We start from the raw sequence: 19,841 nt of genomic DNA on the forward strand, positions 1-19,841 counted from the left end.
ACTCAGAAACAAATAGGAGAAAATAAATAAAGCAGAAAAGAAAAAAACTAGATAAAAAACTACTCAGAAATAAATAGAAGAAAATAAATAAATAAAAGAGAAAAAAATATAAAAAATTACTCAGAAATAAATAGAAAAAATAAACAAAGTAGAAACAACTATATTAAAAATTGTTGGGGCGCTGTCCAGTGGGCCTGCTAGGCCTTGGGCATGTAAATTCAGGCCCACAAGGCCCAGCAGGCTCACAGGACAGCACGCCATAGTTAGGCCCAGATGCTTGGTTTACAGAGGAGTTCGATATAGCAGCCGCGGCTGGGTTTATAAACCAGTGCGGCTGCCCTTCGTCCGGCGAGGTGGGACTAAACTTTGAGCACCGCAGTGCACCCCTTTAGTACCGGTTCGTGGCTCCAACCAATAGTAAAGGCCACCCTTTAGTATCGGTTGGAGCCACGAACCGGTACTAAAGGGGGCCGCTTCCCGCCGCTTGACTTGGCCAAAATTGGCCTTTAGTACCGGTTGGTGGCTCCAACCGGTACTAAAGGCCCCTCCTATATATATAGCACTTACGAAAAATTCAGTTTCATCTCGCATCTCCAACCTCTCTCCCGCCCCGCGCGCGCCGTTGCCCTTGTCGCCCCCACCGCTCGCCGTCGCTGTCTCGCGCCGCCCCCGCCGCTTGCCGTCGCCCTCGCCGCCCCGCCGCTCCCCGTCGTCCCCGTCGTTGCTCTCTCGCCCCCGCCGCCCGTATGCGCCGCCCTCGCACACACACACACACACACACACAAACACGTACACACACACGCACACACACACACACACACACACACACTTTTTTTACTTATTTTCTGTTTTCTGTTTTTCATATTAATGCATGTTAAATTGTTAATCAGATGATTGAATTAGATGAATTACCTAGATAAGAATGTTAGAATGTTAATGTTAGATGAATTAGATAGAAAAGTTAAATATTAATATCAATTGTTAGATGAATTAGCTTGATATTAATTAGGTATACGAGATTATTTGAACTAGATGAATTAATACAACTAGTTTATTTTTAGTAAATGCTTAGTTGAACTAGCTAGTTGAATTAGAACTAGTTTATTTTTAGTAAAAAAATTAGGTATATGAGATTTGATTGATGATCTAATTAAAATATTACTATATATAGCTACTTTATATATTTTAGTAAGAAATTAATAGAACTAGTTTATTTTTAGTAAATTCTTAGTTGAATTAATAGAACTAGTTTATTTTTAGTAAGTAAATTTAGGTATCTGAGATTTGATGATCTAATTAAAATATTACTAGTAAGTGTTTAATGTTTATATGTTAGATATATATTTAATTTAGTTATATGAGATTTGATCATCTAATTAAAAATTTACTATATAGAACTAGCTACTTTATTTTTAGTAAGAAAATTAATAGAACTAGTTTAGTTGAATTAGTTGAATTAATTAGTTGAACTAGTTAGTTGAATTAGTTGAATTAGTTGAGCTACTTTATTTCGGTATATTTTTAGTAAGTGCTTAGTTGAATTAGTTGAATTAGTTGAATTAATAAAACTAGTTGAATTAGTTGAATTAATAGAACTAATAAGTGTTTAATGTTTCACCTATGAACATAGGAATGCCGTCTGATGACAAACACGGTTTCATTATGTGTGAATACTGCGAACACCAGTGCGGCCTGTGCGACAAAAATTTTCTAGTTGATGATAGGCGCTTCAGCATCAAGCTGGATGAGAACTTCGAAGTGGATACAGTAAGTCACAACGACACTAGGAACCCGCCTTGCAATGCCGAAGACAACACTGTGCGCCGGACTCATCGTCATTGAAGCCTGGTTCAGGGGCTACCGAGGGAGTCCTAGATTAGGGGGTCTCCAGACAGCCGGACCATATCCTCTGGCCGGACTGTTGGACTATGAAGATACAAGATCGAAGACTTTGTCTCGTGTCCGGATGGGACTCTCCTTGGCGTGGAAGGCAAGCTAGGCAATACGGATATGTATATATCCTCCTTTGTAACCGACCTTGTGTAACCCTAGCCCCCTCCGGTGTCTATATAATCCGGAGGGTTTTAGTCCGTAGGACAACATACAATCATACCATAGGCTAGCTTCTAGGGTTTAGCCTCTCCGATCTCGTGGTAGATCAACTCTTGTACTACTCATATTATCAAGAATAATCAAGCAGGACGTAGGGTTTTACCTCCATCAAGAGGGCCCGAACCTGGGTAAAACATTGTGTCCCCTACCTCCTGTTACCATCTGCCTTAGACGCACAGTTCGGGACCCCCTACCTGAGATCCGCCGGTTTTGACACCGACAATCATTGTTCATCTTCCTTTTAAAATTCATCTGCACCCAACAACCTTACGACCATCAAGTAGTTCTTTCAAAGTCTATACTTTGTTTTATACATGGATCCTCTCTCGGATTTTATGGCCTCGTGCCATTTGTCGGAATCTGGGCCCACCATCGCTTCTCCATAGCTCGTAGGTTCATTGTTGTCTAGCAACATGACTTCCAAGACAGGATTACGTACCTCTCTGAAGTAGTACGCATCCTTGTCGACCTATGAGGTTTGGTAGTGACTTGATCCGAAGTTTCATGATCACTATCATAAGCTTCCACTTCAATTGGTGTAGGTGCCACAGGAACAACTTCCTGTGCCCTACTACAAACTAGTTGAAGTGACGGTTCAATAACCTCATCAAGTCTCCATCACCCTCCCACTCAATTCTTTCGAGAGAAACTTTTCCTCGTGAAAGGACCCGTTTCTAGAAACAGTCACTTTTGCTTATGGATCTGAAATAGGAGGTATACCCAACTGTTTTGGGTATTTTATGAAGATGCATTTATCCTCTTTGGGTTTGAGCTTATCAGCCCGAAACTTTTTCACATAAGCGTCGCAGCCCCAAACTTTTATGAAACGACAGCTTAGGTTTTTCTAAATCATAGTTCATACGGTGTCGTCTCAATGGAATTGCGTGGTGCGCTATTTAAAGTGAATGCGGTTGTCTCTAATGCCTAACCCATAAACGATAGTGGTAATTCGATAAGAGACATCATGGTATGCACCATATCCAATAGGGTGCAGTTATGATGTTCGGACACACCATCACACTATGGTGTTCCAGGCGGTATTAGTTGTGAAACAATTTCCACAAGGTCTTAATTGTGTGCCAAACTCGTAACTCAGATATTCATCTCTATGATCATATCATAGAAATTTTATCCTCTTGTCACGGCGATCTTCAACTTCACTCTGAAATTACTTAAACCTTTCAATAATTCAGACTTGTGTTTCATCAAGTAAATATACTCAGCATCTACTCAAATCATCTTGTGAAGTAAGAACATAACGATATCCACTGCGTGCCTCAACACTCATTGGACTGCACACATCAAAATGTATTACTTCCGACAAGTTTCTTTCTTGTTCCATCTTACTGAAAAATGAGGTCTTTCAGTCATATTGCCCATGTGGTATGATTTGCATGTCTCAAGTGATTCAAAATCAAGCGAGTCCAAACGATCCATCTGTATGGAGTTTCTTCATGCATATCTACCAATAAACATGGTTCGCATGTCTCAATCTTTTCAAAAACGAGTGAGTCCAAAGATCCATCAACATGGAGCTTCTTCATGCGTTTTATACCAACATGACTCAAATGGTAGTGCCACAAGTATGTGGTACTATCATTACTATCTTATATCTTTTGGCATGAACATGTGTATCACTATGATCGATATTCAATAAACCATTCATTTTAGGTGCAAGACCACTGAAGGTATTATTCAAATAAACAGAGCAACAATTATTCTCCTTAAATGAAAAACCATATGCGATAAACACAATCCAATCATGTCTATGCTCAAGGCAAACACCAATTAACAATTATTTTGGTTTAACACCAATCCCGATGGTAGAGGGAGCGTGCGATGTTTGATCACATCAACCTTGGAAACACTTCCAACACATATCGTCATCTCACCTTTAGCTAGTCTCCGCAACCTTTTATTTCGAGTTACTAACACTTAGCAACCGAACCGGTATTTATTACCCTGGTGCTACTAGGAGTACTAGTAAATTACACAATAATATAACATATATTCAAAATACTTCTGTTGACCTTGCCAGCCTTCTCATCTACCAAGTATCTAGGGTAGTTCTGCTTCAGTGATCGTTCCCCTCATTACAGAAGCACTTAGTCTCGGGTTTTGGTTCAACCTTGGGTTTCTTCACTAGAGCAGCAACTGATTTGCCGTTTCATGAAGTATCCCTTCTTTCCCTTGCCCTTCTTCAAACTAGTGGTTTAACCATCAACAATTGATGCTCCTACTTGATTTCTACTTTCGCGGTGTCAAACATCGCGAGTTGCTCAAGGATCATCATGTCTATCCCTGATATGTTATAGTTCATTACGAAGCTCCAATAGCTTGGTGGCAGTGACTATGGAGAACCATCACTATCTCATCTGGAAGATTAACTCCCACTCGATTCAAGCGATTGTAGTACTCAGACAATCTGAGCACATGCTCAACGATTGAGCTTTTCTCCCTTAGTTTGCAGGCTTAAGAAACTTGTCAGACGTCTCATACCTCTTGACGTGGGCACTAGTCTGAAATCCCAATTTCAGTCTTTGGAACATCCCATATGTTTTGCGACGTTTCAAAAACGTCTTTGGTGCCATAATTCTAAATCGTTAGCATTATGCACTGAACTATCACGTATTCATCAAAACGTGTATGTCAGATGTTTCCCAACATCTACAAACGATGCTCGAGGTTCAACACACTAAGCGGTGCATTAAGGACATAAACCTTCTGTGTAGCAATGAGGAAAATCCTCAGTTCACGGACCCAGTCCGCATAATTGCTACTGTCAACTCTCAAACAATATCTAAAACAATAGAACCAAAGCATGAGCTACGACATAATTTGCAAAGACCTTTTGACTATGTTCATGATAATTAAGTTCATCTAATCAAATTATTTAATGAACTCCCACTCAGATAGACATTCCTCTAGTCATCTAAGTGATACATGATCCGAGTCAACTAGGCCGTGTCTAATCATCACGTGAGACGGACTAGTCATCATCGGTGAACATCTTCATGTTGATCGTATCCACTATACGGCTCATGTTCGACCTTTCAGTCTTCCGTATTTCGAGGCCATGTTTGTACATGCTAGGCTCGTCAAGTTAACCTAAGTGTATTGTGTGTGTAAATCTGGCTTACACCCGTTGTATGTGAACGTTAGAACCTATCACACCCGATCATCATGTGGTGCTTCAGAACAACGGACCTTAGCAACGGTGCACAGTTAGGGGGAACACAATTCTTGAAATTTTAATGAGGGATCATCTTATTGATGCTACCATCATTCTAAGCAAATAAGATGTAAAAACATGACAAACATCACATGCAAATCATAAAGTGACATGATATGGCCAATATCATCTTGCGCCTTTGATCTCCATCTTCGAGGCGCGACATGAACACCATCGTCACCGGCATGACACCATGATCTCCACCATCGTGTCTTCATGAAATTGCCTCGCCAACTATTACTTCTACTACTATGGCTAACGGTTAGCAATAAAGTAAAGTAATTACATGGCGTTTTCATTGACACGCGGGTCATAAATAAATTAAGACAACTCCTATGGCTCCTGCCAGTTGTCATACTCATCGACATGCAAGTCGTGATTCCTATTACAAGAACATGATCAATCTCATACATCACATATATCATTCATGACATCCTTTTGGCCATATCACATCACATAGCAAACCCTGCAAAAACAAGTTAGACGTCCTCTAATTGTTGTTGCATGTTTTACGTGGCTGCTATGGGTTTCTAGCAAGAATGTTTCTTACCTACGCAAAACCACAACGGTGATATGCCAATTGCTATTTACCCTTCATAAGGACCCTTTTCATCGAATCCGATCCAACTAAAGTGGGAGAGACAGACACCCGCCAGCCACCTTATGCATCAAGTGCATGTCAGTCGGTGGAACCAGTCTCACATAAGCGTACGTGTAAGGTCGGTCCGGGCCGCTTCATCCCACAATGCTGCCGGATCAAGATAAGGCTAGTAACGGTAAGAAAATTGAACAAATCATCGCCCACAACTTCTTTGTGTTCTACTCGTGCATAGAATCTACGCATAGACCTAGCTCATGATGCCACTGTTGGGGAACGTAGCAATAATTCAAAATTTTCCTACGTGTCACCAAGATCAATCTAGGAGATACTAGCAACGAGAGAGAGGGAGTGCATCTTCATACCCTTGAAGATCACTAAGCGGAAGCGTTACAAGAACGCGGTTGGTGGAGTCGTACACGTAGCGATTCAGGTTGCGGTGGATTCCCATCTAAGCGTCAAACAACGGCGCCTCCGCGTTCAACACACGTACAACCCGGTGACGTCTCCAGCGCCTTGATCCAGAAAGGAGAGAGGGAGAGGTTGGGGAAGACTCCGTCCAGCAGCAGCACGACGGCATGGTGATGGTGGAGGAGCGTGGCATGCCAGTAGGGCTTTGCCAAGCACTGCAAGAGACGAGGAGGGAGAGGGGTAGGGCTGCGCCAAGAGGGAGAGAGACTCGTGTCTTGGGTAGCCCGAAAACCCCCACTATTTATAGGAGGAGGGGAGGAGGGTGCGCCCCCTCTAGGGTTCCCACCCCTAGGGGGCGGCAGCCCTAGATGGGATGGAGGGGGCGGCCAAGAGGGGGAGGGGCACGCCTTAGGGTGGGCCTTAGGCCCATCTGCACCTAGGGTTTCCCCCTTCTCCTCCTAGCTGCGCCTTGGGCCCTAGTGGGAGGCGCACCAGCCTACTCAGGGGCTGGTCCCTTCCCACTCTTGGCCCATGCAAGCCTTCGGGGCTGGTGGCCCCTCCCGGTGGACCCCCGAAACCCTCCTGTGGTCCCAGTACATTACCGGTGACACCCGAAACACTTCCGGTGGTCAAAACCTCACTTCCTATATATTATTATTTACCTCCAGACAATTCTGAAACTCCTTGTGACGTCCGGGATCTCATCTGGGACTCCGAACAACATTCGGTAACCACGTACAAACTTTCCCTATAACCCTAGCGTCATCGGACCTTAAGTGTGTAGACCCTACGGGTTCGGGAATCATGCAGACATGACCGAGACAACTCTCCGGCCAATAACCAACAGCGGGATCTGTATACCCATGTTGGCTCCCACATGTTCCACGATGATCTCATCGAATGAACCACGATGTCGAGGATTCAAGCAATCTCGTATACAATTCCCTTTGTCAATCGGTACGTTACTTGCCCGAGATTCGATCGTCGGCATCCCAATACCTCGTTCAATCTCGTTACTAGCAAGTCACTTTACTCGTTCCGTAATGCATGATCCCGTGACCAACTACTCAGTCACAATGAGCTCATTATGATGATGCATTACCGAGTGGGCCCAGAGATACCTCTCCATCATACGGAGTGAAAAATCCCAGTCTCGATTCGTGCCAACCGAACAGACACTTTTGGAGATACCTGTAGTGCACCTTTATAGCCACCTAGTTACGTTGTGACGTTTGGTGCACCCAAAGCATTCCTACGGTATTCGGGAGTTGCACAATCTCATGGCCTAAGGAAATGATACCTGACATTAGAAAAGCTTTAGCAAACGAACTACACGATCTTGTGCTACGCTTAAGATTGGGTCTTGTCCATCACATCATTCTACTAATGATGTGATCCCGTTATCAATGACATCCAATGTCCATGGTCGGGAAACCATGACCATCTATTGATCAACGAGCTAGTCAACTAGAGGCTTACTAGGGACATGTTGTGGTCTATGTATTCACACATGTATTACGGTTTCCGGTTAATACAATTATAGCATGAACAATAGAAAATTATCATGAACAAGGAAATACAATAATAACCATTTTATTATTGCCTCTAGGGCATATTTCCAACAATTATATCCTACTCATGCTTGCATTCGGTGTTGATTAATTTTAATGCATGTTCATGACTGTTGTCGCTCTCTAGCTGGTCGCTTCCCAGTCTTTTGCTAGCCTTCACCTGTACTAAGCGGGAATACTGCTTGTGCATCCAATCCCTGAAACCCCAAAGTTATTCCACATGAGTCCACTATACCTACCTATATACGGTATCTACCTACCGTTCCAAGTAAATTTGTATGTGCCAAACTCTAAACCTTCAAATAAATATCCCATTTTGTATGCTCGAATAGCTCATGTATCAACTAGGGCTGTCCGTATCTTCCATGTTAGGCGGGTTATTCTCAAGAGGAGTGGACTCCGCTCCTCACTCACGAGATAAATGGCTGGTCACCGGGATGCCCAGTCCCATGCTTTATGCAAACTAAATCAAAATAGTTGCAAACAAAACTCCCCCTGGGACTCTTGTTAGTTGGAGGCACTCATTGTTTCGAGCAAGCCATGGATTGATGCTTGTTGGTGGAAGGGGGAGTATAAAATTTACCATTCTGTTTGGGAACCGCCTATAATGTGTGTAGCATGGAAGATATCGCCATCTCTCGGTAGTTATGTTGACAATGAAAGTATACCGCTCAAAATATTATTCACCTCTGTTTCAAAACCGAGCTCTGGCACCTCTACAAATCCCTGCTTCCCTTTGCGAAGGGCCTGTCTATTTACTTTTATGCCAAGTCATCATCCTCTTATTAAAAAACACTAGTTAGAGAGCACCGCTGTCATTTGCATTCATTACTGTTAGTTTACATTGAGTATGACTTGACTGGATCTCTTTTACCATGAATTACAATGTTTAGTCAGTCCTTGGTCTTTAAAGGTTCTCTGCATTTATGTTTTGCGGTCTCAGAAAGGGCTAGCGAGATACCACCTTGTTATATCATATTATGATTGTTTTGAGAAAGTGTTGCCATCCGAGATTTATTATTATGGCTCGCTAGTTGATTATGCTATTGATATGAGTAAACTTGAGACCTATGCGTTATTGCAAATGTGGTTAGTTATAATCTTTGCTGAAAACTTGAATGTTGGCTTTACATATTTACAACAACAAGAGCAAACAGAGTTTGTAAAAGTTTTTCTTTATCACTTTCAGTTTATCAACTGAATTGCTTGAGGACAAGCAAAGGTTTAAACTTGGGGGAGTTGATACGTCTCCAACGTATCTACTTATCCAAACACTTTTTCCCTTGTTTCGGACTCTAACTTGCATGATTTGAATGGAACTAACCCGGACTGACGTTGTTTTCAGCAGAATTACCATGGTGTTATTTATGTGTAGGAGCAAACATTCTCGGAATGACCTGAAACTTCACAGAGACACTTTTCAGAAAATGAGAAAAATACCTGCAAAAGATGAAGGCCAGGGGGCCCACCACCTCTCCACGCGGGTGGGGGCGCGCCTGCCCCCCTAGGGCGCGCCCCTACCTCGTGGGCCCCCTGTTGCCTCTACGACTCCAACTCCACCTCCATATATTGAGTTTCGGGGAGAAAAAAATCAGAGAGAAGAAATCATCACGTTTTACGATACGGAGCCGCCGCCAAGGCCTAAAACCTCTCTGGAGGGCTGATCTAGAGTCCATTTGGGGCTCCGGAGAGGGGAATCCGTCGCCATCGTCATCATCAACCATCCTCCATCACCAATTTCATGATGCTCACTGTTGTGCATGAGTAATTCCATCATAGGCTTGCTGGACGGTGATGGGTTGGATGGGATCTATCATGTAATCGAGTTAGTTTTGTTAGGGTTTGATCCCTAGTATCCACTATGTTCTGAGATTGATGTTTCTATGACTTTGTTATGCTTAATGCTTGTCACTAGGGCCCGAGTGCCATGATTTCAGATCTGAACTTATTATGTTTTCATCAATATATGAGTGTTCTTGATCCTATCTTGCAAGTCTATAGTCACCTATTATGTGTTATGACCCGTTAACCCCGAAGTGACAATAATCGGGATACTTACCGGTGATGACCGTAGTTTGAGGAGTTCATGTATTCACTATGTGTTAATGCTTTGTTCCGGTTCTCTATTAAAAGGAGGCCTCAATATCCCTTAGTTTCCGTAAGGACCCCGCTACCATGGGAGGGTAGGACAAAAGATGTCATGCAAGTTCTTTTCCATAAGCACGTATGACTATATTCGGAATACATGCCTACATTATATCAATGAACTGGATCTAGTTCTGTGTCACCCTAGGTTATGACTGTTACATGGCAAACCTCATCCGACATAATTCTCCATCACCGATCCATTGCCTACGAGCTTTCCATATATTGTTCTTCGTTTATTTACTTTCCCGTTGCTATTGCTATCATCACTATAAAATACTAAAAACATTGCTTTTACTACCGTTACGTTTTGTTACCGTTATCACTACTATCATATTACTTTGCTACTAAATACTTTGCTGCAGATATTAAGTTTCCAGGTGTGGTTGAATTGACAACTCAGCTGCTAATACTTGAGAGTATTCTTTGGCTCCCCTTGTGTCGAATCAATAAATTTGGGTTGAATACTTTACCCTCGAAAACTGTTGCGATCCCCTATACTTGTGGGTTAGCATGTCCCGTGCCATCCAGGTGTGCAACGTCGTGTTCTTCATATGGATCCTCGGCTCTGGGAAGATGGTGGACAAGCTGCCACTGTCCAAAGGCAAATGGTGCCACCGGCTGCACTTGGCCAACATCGATAGGGAGGGGCGATACGTCTCCAACGTATCTATAATTTTTGATTGTTCCATGCTATTGTATTATCTGTTTTGGATGATTATGGGCTTTATTATACACTTATATATTATTTTTGGGACTAACCTATTAACCCAGAGCCCAGTGCCAGTTTCTGTTTTTTTGCCTATTTTAGGGTTTCGAAGAAAAGGAAAATCAAACGGAGTCCAATTGACCTGAAACTTCACGGAACTCATTTTTGGAAGGAAAGCATCCCGGGAGACTTGGAGTCTACGTCAAGGAAGCTTTGAGGAGGCCATGAGGTAGGGGGGCGCGCCCACCCCCTCTGGGCGCACCCTCCACCCTCGTGGGCCCCTCGTGCCCCCCCCCCTGATGTACTTCTTCCACCTATATATCTCCATATACCCTAAAACTACCGGAGAGAACAATAGATCGGGAGTTCCACCACCAGAAGCCTCCGTAGCCACCAAAAACAAATCTAGACCCGTTCCGGTACCCTACCGGAGGGGCAATCCCTCTCTGGTGACCATCTTCATCATACCAGTGCTCTCCATGACGAGGAGGGAGTAGTTCTCCCTCGGGGCTGAGGGTATGTACCAGTAGCTATGTGTTTGATCTCTCTCTCTCTCTCTCTCGTGTTCTTGAGGTGATACGATCTTGATGTATCACGAGCTTTGCTATTATATTTGGATCCTATGATGTTTCTTCCCCCCTCTACTCTCTTGTAATGGATTGAGTTTTCCCTTTGAAGTTATTTTATAGGATTGAGTCTTTAAGGATTTGAGAACACTTGATGTATGTCTTGCATGGGATACCCGTGGTGACAATGGGGTATTCTATTGATCCACTTGGTGTATGTTTTGGTGATCAACTTGGGGGTTCCGCCCATGAACCGATGCATAGGGGTTGGCACACGTTTTCGTCGTGATTCTCAGGTAGAAACTTTGCGGCACTTTTTGAGGTTCTATGTGTTGGTTGAATAGATAATATGAGATTGTGTGATGCATATCGTATAATCGTACCCACAGATACTTGATGTGACATTGGAGTATCTAGGTGACATTAGGGTTTTGGTTGATTTGTGTCTTAAGGTGTTATTCTAGTACGAACTCTAGGGCTGTTTGTGACACTTATAGGAATAGCCCAACGGATTGATTGGAAAGAATAACTTTGAGGTGGTTTCATACCCTACCTCTGTTGGAAAAGGCAGTGCCTAGGAGGCATTTAGGTACGCCTAGGCGCTAGGCAATAGCCAAACGCCTCGCCTAGGGAATAAATGGAGGTCTAGGTGGCGCAAGCATGGAATTGCCTACCCAAGAAAGAAATCATGCCACATACTGCACTGATATGCCAAACGGGTTATATTCCAATGGCAGTAGACGGTAATTAACTTATTTGTATGCCCTAAACTAATATCAACACCCATATAATAATCACAAATACACTATGAGCAAAAAATATATTACCGCCTAGGCCGCGCCTAGGGCGCTTAGGCACCGCCTAGGCACTAGGTGAAGGCCAACCGCCTCGCTTACGCCTACCGCTTTTTTCAACCTTGTACCCTACCATAATCACTTCGTTCGTTCTCCGCTATTAGTGATTTTGGAGTGACTCTTTGTTGCATGTTGAGGGATAGTTATGTGATCCAATTATGTTATTATTGTTGAGGGAACTTACACTAGTGAAAGTATGAACCCTATGCCTTATTTCCACGCATTGCAATACCTTTTATGCTCACTTTTATCATTAGTTACCTTGCTGTTTTTATATTTTCAGATTACAAAAACCATTATCTATTATCCATATACCACTTGTATCACCATCTCTTCGCCGAACTAGTGCACCTATACAATTTACCATTGTATTGGGTGTGTTGGGGACACAAGAGACTCCTTATTATTTGGTTGCAGGGTTAGTTGAGAGAGACCATCTTCATCCTACGCCTCCTACGAATTGATAAACCTTAGGTAATCCACTTGAGGGAAATTTGCTACTATCCTACAAACCTCTGCACTTGGAGGCCCAACAACGTCTACAAGAAGAAGGTTGTGTAGTAGACATCAAGCTCTTTTCTGGCGCCGTTGCCAGGGAGGTGAGTGCTTGAAGGTATATCTTTAGATCTTGCAATCGAGTCTTTTAGTTTCTTGTTTTAGCACTAGTTTAGTTTATAAAAGAAAACTACAAAATATTTTTCGTGAGTATGATGGAAAGGAAAATTGTGCTCAAGTGCTAGAGGAAGAAGTCTATAAAATGTTTGGCACTAAATCTTTGAATGATGTGCATGATTGCAATGTTGTTAGTACGAATTCTTTGAATATCCATGATACTAATGATGATTGCAATGTTGTTTTGCTTGGAGCATCAATTTATTTTGCCAGGATTTGCTTGCTGTTATTTAGAACAATTTTTTGCATCTTTTATTTCAATAAAAATGGCATTGATAGCCTTTACTATGCCTATTTTAGAAGTCGGCATGTTGCTGTTTGAAAATAGAAAGTTTACCGCTGTTGCAATAATTCCCTAGAAAAGTCAGAATGTGATAAAATGTTGAAACCTTTTGCATATTAAGCTCTGATAAATTTACTACAGTGGTAATTTTCTTTCATAATTTTTGGAGCTAGGGAAGTATGGATGTTGCTGCATTCTTTACAGACTATCCTGTTTAGGCAGATTGCTGTTATGTTTGCATATGTTTGCTTCTTTAATGATTCTATTTGAGGATAGGACTATTAAATATGTAGAGGAATTTAGTATGCAATGTTGAATAATAATTTTTAGTGATTTTCTACAGTAGAGTATGATAAGGTTTTTGCAATGGTTTATACTAACTTATCTCACGAGTCCCTGTTGAGTTTTGTGTGGATGAAGCTTTTGAGATTTAGGGAGACCGTGATATGAAAGGAATTAAGGAGACACAAAAGCTCAAGCTTGGGGATGCCCAAGGCACCCCAAGATAATATTTCAAGAAGTCTCAAGCATCTAAGCTTGGGGATTCCCCGGTTGGCATCCCACCTTTCTTCTTCAACAACTATAGGTTACTATCGGTTGATCCTAAGTTTTTGCTTCTTCACATGATGTTTGCTATTCTTAGATGTAATTTTATTTTGATTTGCTTGCTGTTTGAATAAATTATCAAGATCTGAAATCCTTAAATGTTAGAGAGTCTTCACATAGTCGCATAATTATTCGACTACTCATTGATCTTCACTTATATCTTTCAGAGTAGTTTGTCATTTGCTCTAGTGATTCACTTATATTCTTTTAGAGCATGGTGGTAGTTTTATTTTGAAGAAATAGATGAACTCTCATGATTCACGTATATTATTTTGAGAGTCTTAAATAGCATGGTAATTTGCTTAAAAAATCCTAATATGCTAGGTATTCAAGAATAATAAAATTCTCTTATAAGTGCATTGAATACTAAGAGAAGTTTGATACTAGATGATTGTTTTGAGATATGGAGGTAATAATATCAAAGTCGTGCTAATTGAGTAGTTGTGTATTTGAGAAGTGCTTGTGTTGAAGTTTGCAAGTCCTGTAGCATGCACGTATGGTAAACGTTATGTAACAAATTTGAAACATGGGGTGTTCTTTGATTGTCTTCCTTATGAGTGGTGGTCGGGGACGAGCGATGGTGTTTTCCTACCAATCAACCCCCCTAGGAGCATGCGCGTAGTGCCGAGGTTTTTGATGACTTGTAGATTTTTGCAATAAGTATGTGAGGTCTTTATGACTAATGTTGAGTCCATGGATTATACACACTCTCACCCTTCCATCCTTGCTAGCCCCTTCGGTACCATGTGTTTCCCTTTCTCACACTGAGAGTTGGTGCAAACTTCACCGGTACATCCAAACCCCGTGATATGATACGCTCTGTCACACATAAACCTCCTTATATCTTCCTCAAAACAGCCACCATACCTACCTATTATGGCATTTCCATAGCCATTCCGAGATATATTGCCATGCAACTTTCCACTAATCCGTTTATTATGACACGCATCATCATTGTCATATTGCTTTGCATGATCATGTAGCTGACATCGTATTTGTGGCAAAGCCACCTCTCATAATTCTTTCATACATGTCACTCATGCATCATCGCAATCCTGGTACACCGCCGGAGGCATTCATATAGAGTCACATCTTGTTCTAGTATCGAGTTGTAATCATTGAGTTGTAAATAAATAGAAGTGTGATGATCATCATTTTCTAGAGCATTGTCCCAAGTGAGGAATAAAAAAATAAAAATAAAAAGAGAAGAGAAAGGCCATAAAAAAGAGAAGGCCCAAAAAAAGAAAAAAAAGAAAAGAGAAAGGCCATAAAAAAGGGAAGAACGGCCAAATAAAAAAATGAGAGAAAAAGAGAGAAGGGACAATGCTACTATCCAAAGTAGCACCATAATCTTCATGTAGAGAGTCTCTTGTTTTGTCACCTTCATATACTAGTGGGAATTTTTCATTATAGAACTTGGCTTGTATATTCGAACAATGGGCCTCCTCAAGTGTCCTAGGTCTTCGTGAGCAAGCAAGTTGGATGCACACCCACTTAGTTTCTTTTGTTGAGCTTTCATACATTTATAGCTCTAGTGCATCCGTTGCATGGCAATCCCTACTCCTTGCATTAACATCAATCGATGGGCATCTCCATAGCCCATCGATTAGCCTCGTTGATGTGAGACTTTCTCCTTTTTGTCTTCTCCACATAACCCCCCTCATTATATTCTATTCCATCCATAGTGCTATGTCCATGGCTCGCGCTCATATATTGCATGAAAGTTTATAGGTTTGAGATTACTAAAGTATGAAACAATTGCTTGGCTTGTCATTGGGGTTGTGCATGATGTGAGCATTCTTGTGTGACGAAAATGGAGCATGACTAAACTATATGATTTTGTAGGGATGAACTTTCTTTGGCCATGTTATTTAGAGAAGACATAATTGCTTAGTTAGTATGCTCGAAGTATTATTATTTTTATGTCAATATGAACTTTTGTCTTGAATCTTTCGGATCTGAATTTCATGCCACAATTAAGAAGAATTACATTGAAATTATGCCAAGTAGCATTCCACATCAAAAATTCTGTTTTTATCATTTACCTACTCGAGGACGAGCAGGAATTAAGCTTGGGGATGCTAATATGTCTCCAACGTATCTATAATTTTTGATTGTTCCATGATATTATATTATCTGTTTTGGATGATTATGGGATTTATTATACACTTCTATATTATTTTTGGGACTAACCTATTAACCCAGAGCCCAGTGCCAGTTTCTGTTTTTTTGCCTATTTTAGGGTTTCGAAAAAAGGAAAATCAAACGGAGTCCAATTGACTTGAAACTTCACGGAACTCATTTTTGGAAGGAAAGCATCCCAGGAGACTTGGAGTCTACGTCAAGGAAGCTTCTAGGAGGCCACGAGGTAGGGGGCGCGCCCTCCCCCCTCGTGGGCCCCTCGTGGCCCCCCTGACGTACTTCTTCTGCCTATATATCTCCATATACCCTAAAACTACCGGAGAGAACAATAGATCGGGAGTTCCGCCGCCAGAAGCCTCCGTAGCCACCGAAAACCAATCTAGACCCGTTCGGGCACCCTGTCGAAGGGGTCAATCCCTCTCCGGTGGCCATATTCATCATCCCGGTGCTCTCCATGACGAGGAGGGAGTAGTTCTCCCTCGGGGCTAAGGGTATGTACCAGTAGCTATGTGTTTGATCTCTCTCTCTCTCTCTCTCGTGTTCTTGAGGTGATATGATCTTGATGTATCACGAGCTTTGCTATTATATTTGGATCCTATGATGTTTCTTCCCACCTCTACTCTCTTGTAATGGATTGAGTTTTCCCTTTGAAGTTATCTTATCGGATTGAGTCTTTAAGGATTTGAGAACACTTGATGTATGTCTTGCGTGGGATACCCATGGTGACAATGGGGTATTCTATTGATCCACTTGATGTATGTTTTTGTGATCAACTTGCGGGTTCTGCCCATGAACCGATGCATAGGGGTTAGCACACGTTTTCGTTGTGATTCTCGGGTAGAAACTATGGGGCACTCTTTGAGGTTCTATGTGTTGGTTGAATAGATGAATATAAGATTGTGTGATGCATATCGTATAATCATACCCACGAATACTTGATGTGACATTGGAGTATCTAGGTGACATTAGGGTTTTGGTTGATTTGTGTTTTAAGGTGTTATTCTAGTACGAACTCTAGGGTTGTTTGTGACACTTATAGGAATAGCCCAATGGATTGATTGGAAAGAATAACTTTGAGGTGGTTTCGTACCCTACCATAATCTCTTTATTCGTTCTCCGCTATTAGTGACTTTGGAGTGACTCTTTGTTGCATGTTGAGGGATAGTTATGTGATCCAATTATGTTATTATTGTTGAGAGAACTTGCACTAGCGAAAGTATGAACCCTAGGCCTTGTTTCAATGCATTGTAATACCGTTGACACTCACTTTTATCATTAGTTACCTTGCTGTTTTTATATTTTCTGATTACAAAAACTATTATCTATTATCCATATACCACTTGTATCACCATCTCTTCGCCGAACTAGTGCACCTATACAATTTACCATTGTATTGGGTGTGTTGGGGACACAAGAGACTCTTTGTTATTTGGTTGCAGGGTTTCTTGAGAGAGATCATCTTCATCCTACGCCTCCTATGGATTGATAAACCTTAGGTCATCCACTTGAGGGAAATTTGCTACTGTCCTATAAACCTCTGCACTTGGAGGCCCAAGAACGTCTACAAGAAGAAGGTTGTGTAGTAGACATCAAGGAGGCATTGCCCCCTTCGCGCTATATTTGTTCAATAGTTGTTTAACATTGAGCGCGTGTCTCTTATAATTATTATTTGTACTATATAATTACATATACATGGTAAATTCATAAACGAGTAACAAACAGCGGCTACAACGAGACGATCGAAAGGAGAACACCTAAAACCTAACGGTGCGAGCACACGGGATCCGCAAATACTAACAACTGATGCGAGCACACAGAATCCACAAAAAACTACACGAGCCACGAAGCAGAACCAACTGCTAAATACTCAAATAGGAACAAAATCTACAACACAAACGCACGAACACACTACTACCAACAAACCCCAGACCTAGATATGGAAGCTGCACAACCACAATCATGAAAAATCGCACGCGTGAAGGGAGAGATGGAGAGAGACAAAAACTAACCAGGGAAGCAGGGAATCGAAGGGGAAGATCAAGATTCACCAGGGAGGGATCTCAAAAACGCAAGGAACCCAAGGGAATCGCCTCGACTCCTTCGCCTCTCGAACATCTCCTCTGCCACTCCGCCCTTTCGAAACAATACCACCCAAATGAAATGGGGGAAAAAATTCAAAAGGACACACGGGGGAGACTGTAACGGACAGACCCGCAATAAACCCGCGCCGGCCAAAATAAAACCGCACCAGACCAGACATGACAAAAGAAACCCACCACTGAAAACAACAACTCTCAGCATGAATCTCAGCGTGAGATCAGACAGGCACAAACTCGAATGATAGCCAATTGAAAAACACTCGAGTGAAAAATAGCAAACCCGTTTGTTTTTGCGGTGGCCGGTCTGTGCTCCGAGTCGGCCGTTCCGTCAAAACACCTCTCGCGTGAGATCCTTGTCAAGCAGGCCGTGCCATCCATTTTGATAGCGTGTCTCTCTCTAATGATGAAGTTCATAGCCGAGAAGGACTGGTTTCTCCCCCCGTGCATCGGACATCACAACAATTTCGAGGTTAAGAAGTAACAATATCAATTGATCATTGTTGTCTTAGCAAGCTGACAAACTTGAGCAAGTTCCCATGCGAGGACCCTCCCTCCTGGATGCTGCCGCACGCGACCTCCTTCCATGCCGCCGCCCTCGCCTTGACCCCCTCGTCATCACTGAGGAGCCGCGCGACCTTGCACCGGACCTCCTCCTTTGCGACGACCCCTCGCCCATCTCGCCGGAGCTTGGCGCCGATGCCCCACATGTTGCACACGTAGCTCTGGTTGCAGAACTGGTCGGCGAAGTAGGGCCAGCACAGGAACGGCACGCCGTGCAGCACGCCCTCCACGGTCGAGTTCCACCCGCAGTGCGACACGAAGCAGGCCACGGCTGGTTGCGAGAGCACCCGCTGCTGCAGCGCCCAGCCCACCACCAGCCCCTTCCCCTCCACGCGGCGCTTAAACGCATCGAGGTCGAACTGATCCTGCCCTGCTCCGATGGTTAAGTCTGGCCGAACCTCCCACAGGAACGGCCGGCCGGAGAGCGCGAGCCCGTCGGCGAGCTCTTGGAACTGCGTCGTGTCCAGGAAGCCGGAGCGAAAATGTTGGGCAGGACCATGGTCCAGCCGGACCTATGCTCGGAGACGTTGATCCCTGAACACTGTTTCTATGGATCTGTGCATGGTTGAGTAAACAATTCGTGGCGGGAAGAGTTAGTATGTTAAACAATGCATGGCGGGATCTGTTGGAGGGAGTTGGCGGGTGTGGTCATGCATGGCGCGAGTTGTTTAGTCTATGTCATGAGCTATGAATTGCTAAGCAGGCCTACTCAATTTTTATACACTAGGCAATACAATAGTCAGAATGCATCGGGCATGGCAATGCCGTCCTCATGCATGACCAACTGTTCACTACTTGTTTATTTGCTTGATATGCGTGACGACTCTCTCCCCAAGAGAAGCATTGAGTAGGCTAAGGTATCCGATGCAAGGATCTTCCTCACCCAGACCTCCTCCTCCTTCCATTTATCCACTCCAAGGCTCACAAGGTCTCTCACATAGTTCTTCTCAAGAAAGGAGTGTGACAGTGTGTTTGCGTTTGCGGCCATCGGGACAGTGCTGCCTCGCCAGGCTGGGACTTGTCTAATACAGCGACGGACCTTGGTATGTACCTAAAACAACTTGCTCATGTTGTTCTTTCTCTATTCTTGCCGGTTCTAGTTAGCTCGAGCTCATGCTGTTCTATCTGTATTCTTCATTCTGTTTCGTGTACATGGATACGACTGTAGTTGGGCGACGAAGAAGAGGCTCGAGTAGTTGGGCTAGTGAAAATATACAAGAGGGTATCCATTTAGAAATTATGAGAGAAATGGGTCAAAAATGTCCGAAATTATGGGTGTT

At 42.8% G+C, this 19,841-nt stretch overlaps 1 protein-coding gene across 1 annotated transcript; it reads right to left on the minus strand.

Moving 5' to 3' along the window:
* Positions 1 to 18,494: 18,494 nt before the first annotated feature.
* Positions 18,495 to 19,549, minus strand: LOC123101602 (UDP-glycosyltransferase 83A1-like). Its single transcript, XM_044522976.1, has 2 exons — positions 19,445 to 19,549; positions 18,495 to 19,073 (listed from the first exon to the last, which is right to left on the minus strand). Exons 1-2 carry the CDS (start codon positions 19,547 to 19,549, stop codon positions 18,495 to 18,497), a joined length of 684 nt encoding a protein of 227 aa, XP_044378911.1.
* Between the last annotated feature and the right edge of the window lie 292 nt (positions 19,550 to 19,841).

Source organism: Triticum aestivum, chromosome 5A, assembly GCF_018294505.1.
Source record: "Triticum aestivum cultivar Chinese Spring chromosome 5A, IWGSC CS RefSeq v2.1, whole genome shotgun sequence".
NCBI classification, from domain to species: domain Eukaryota; kingdom Viridiplantae; phylum Streptophyta; class Magnoliopsida; order Poales; family Poaceae; genus Triticum; species Triticum aestivum.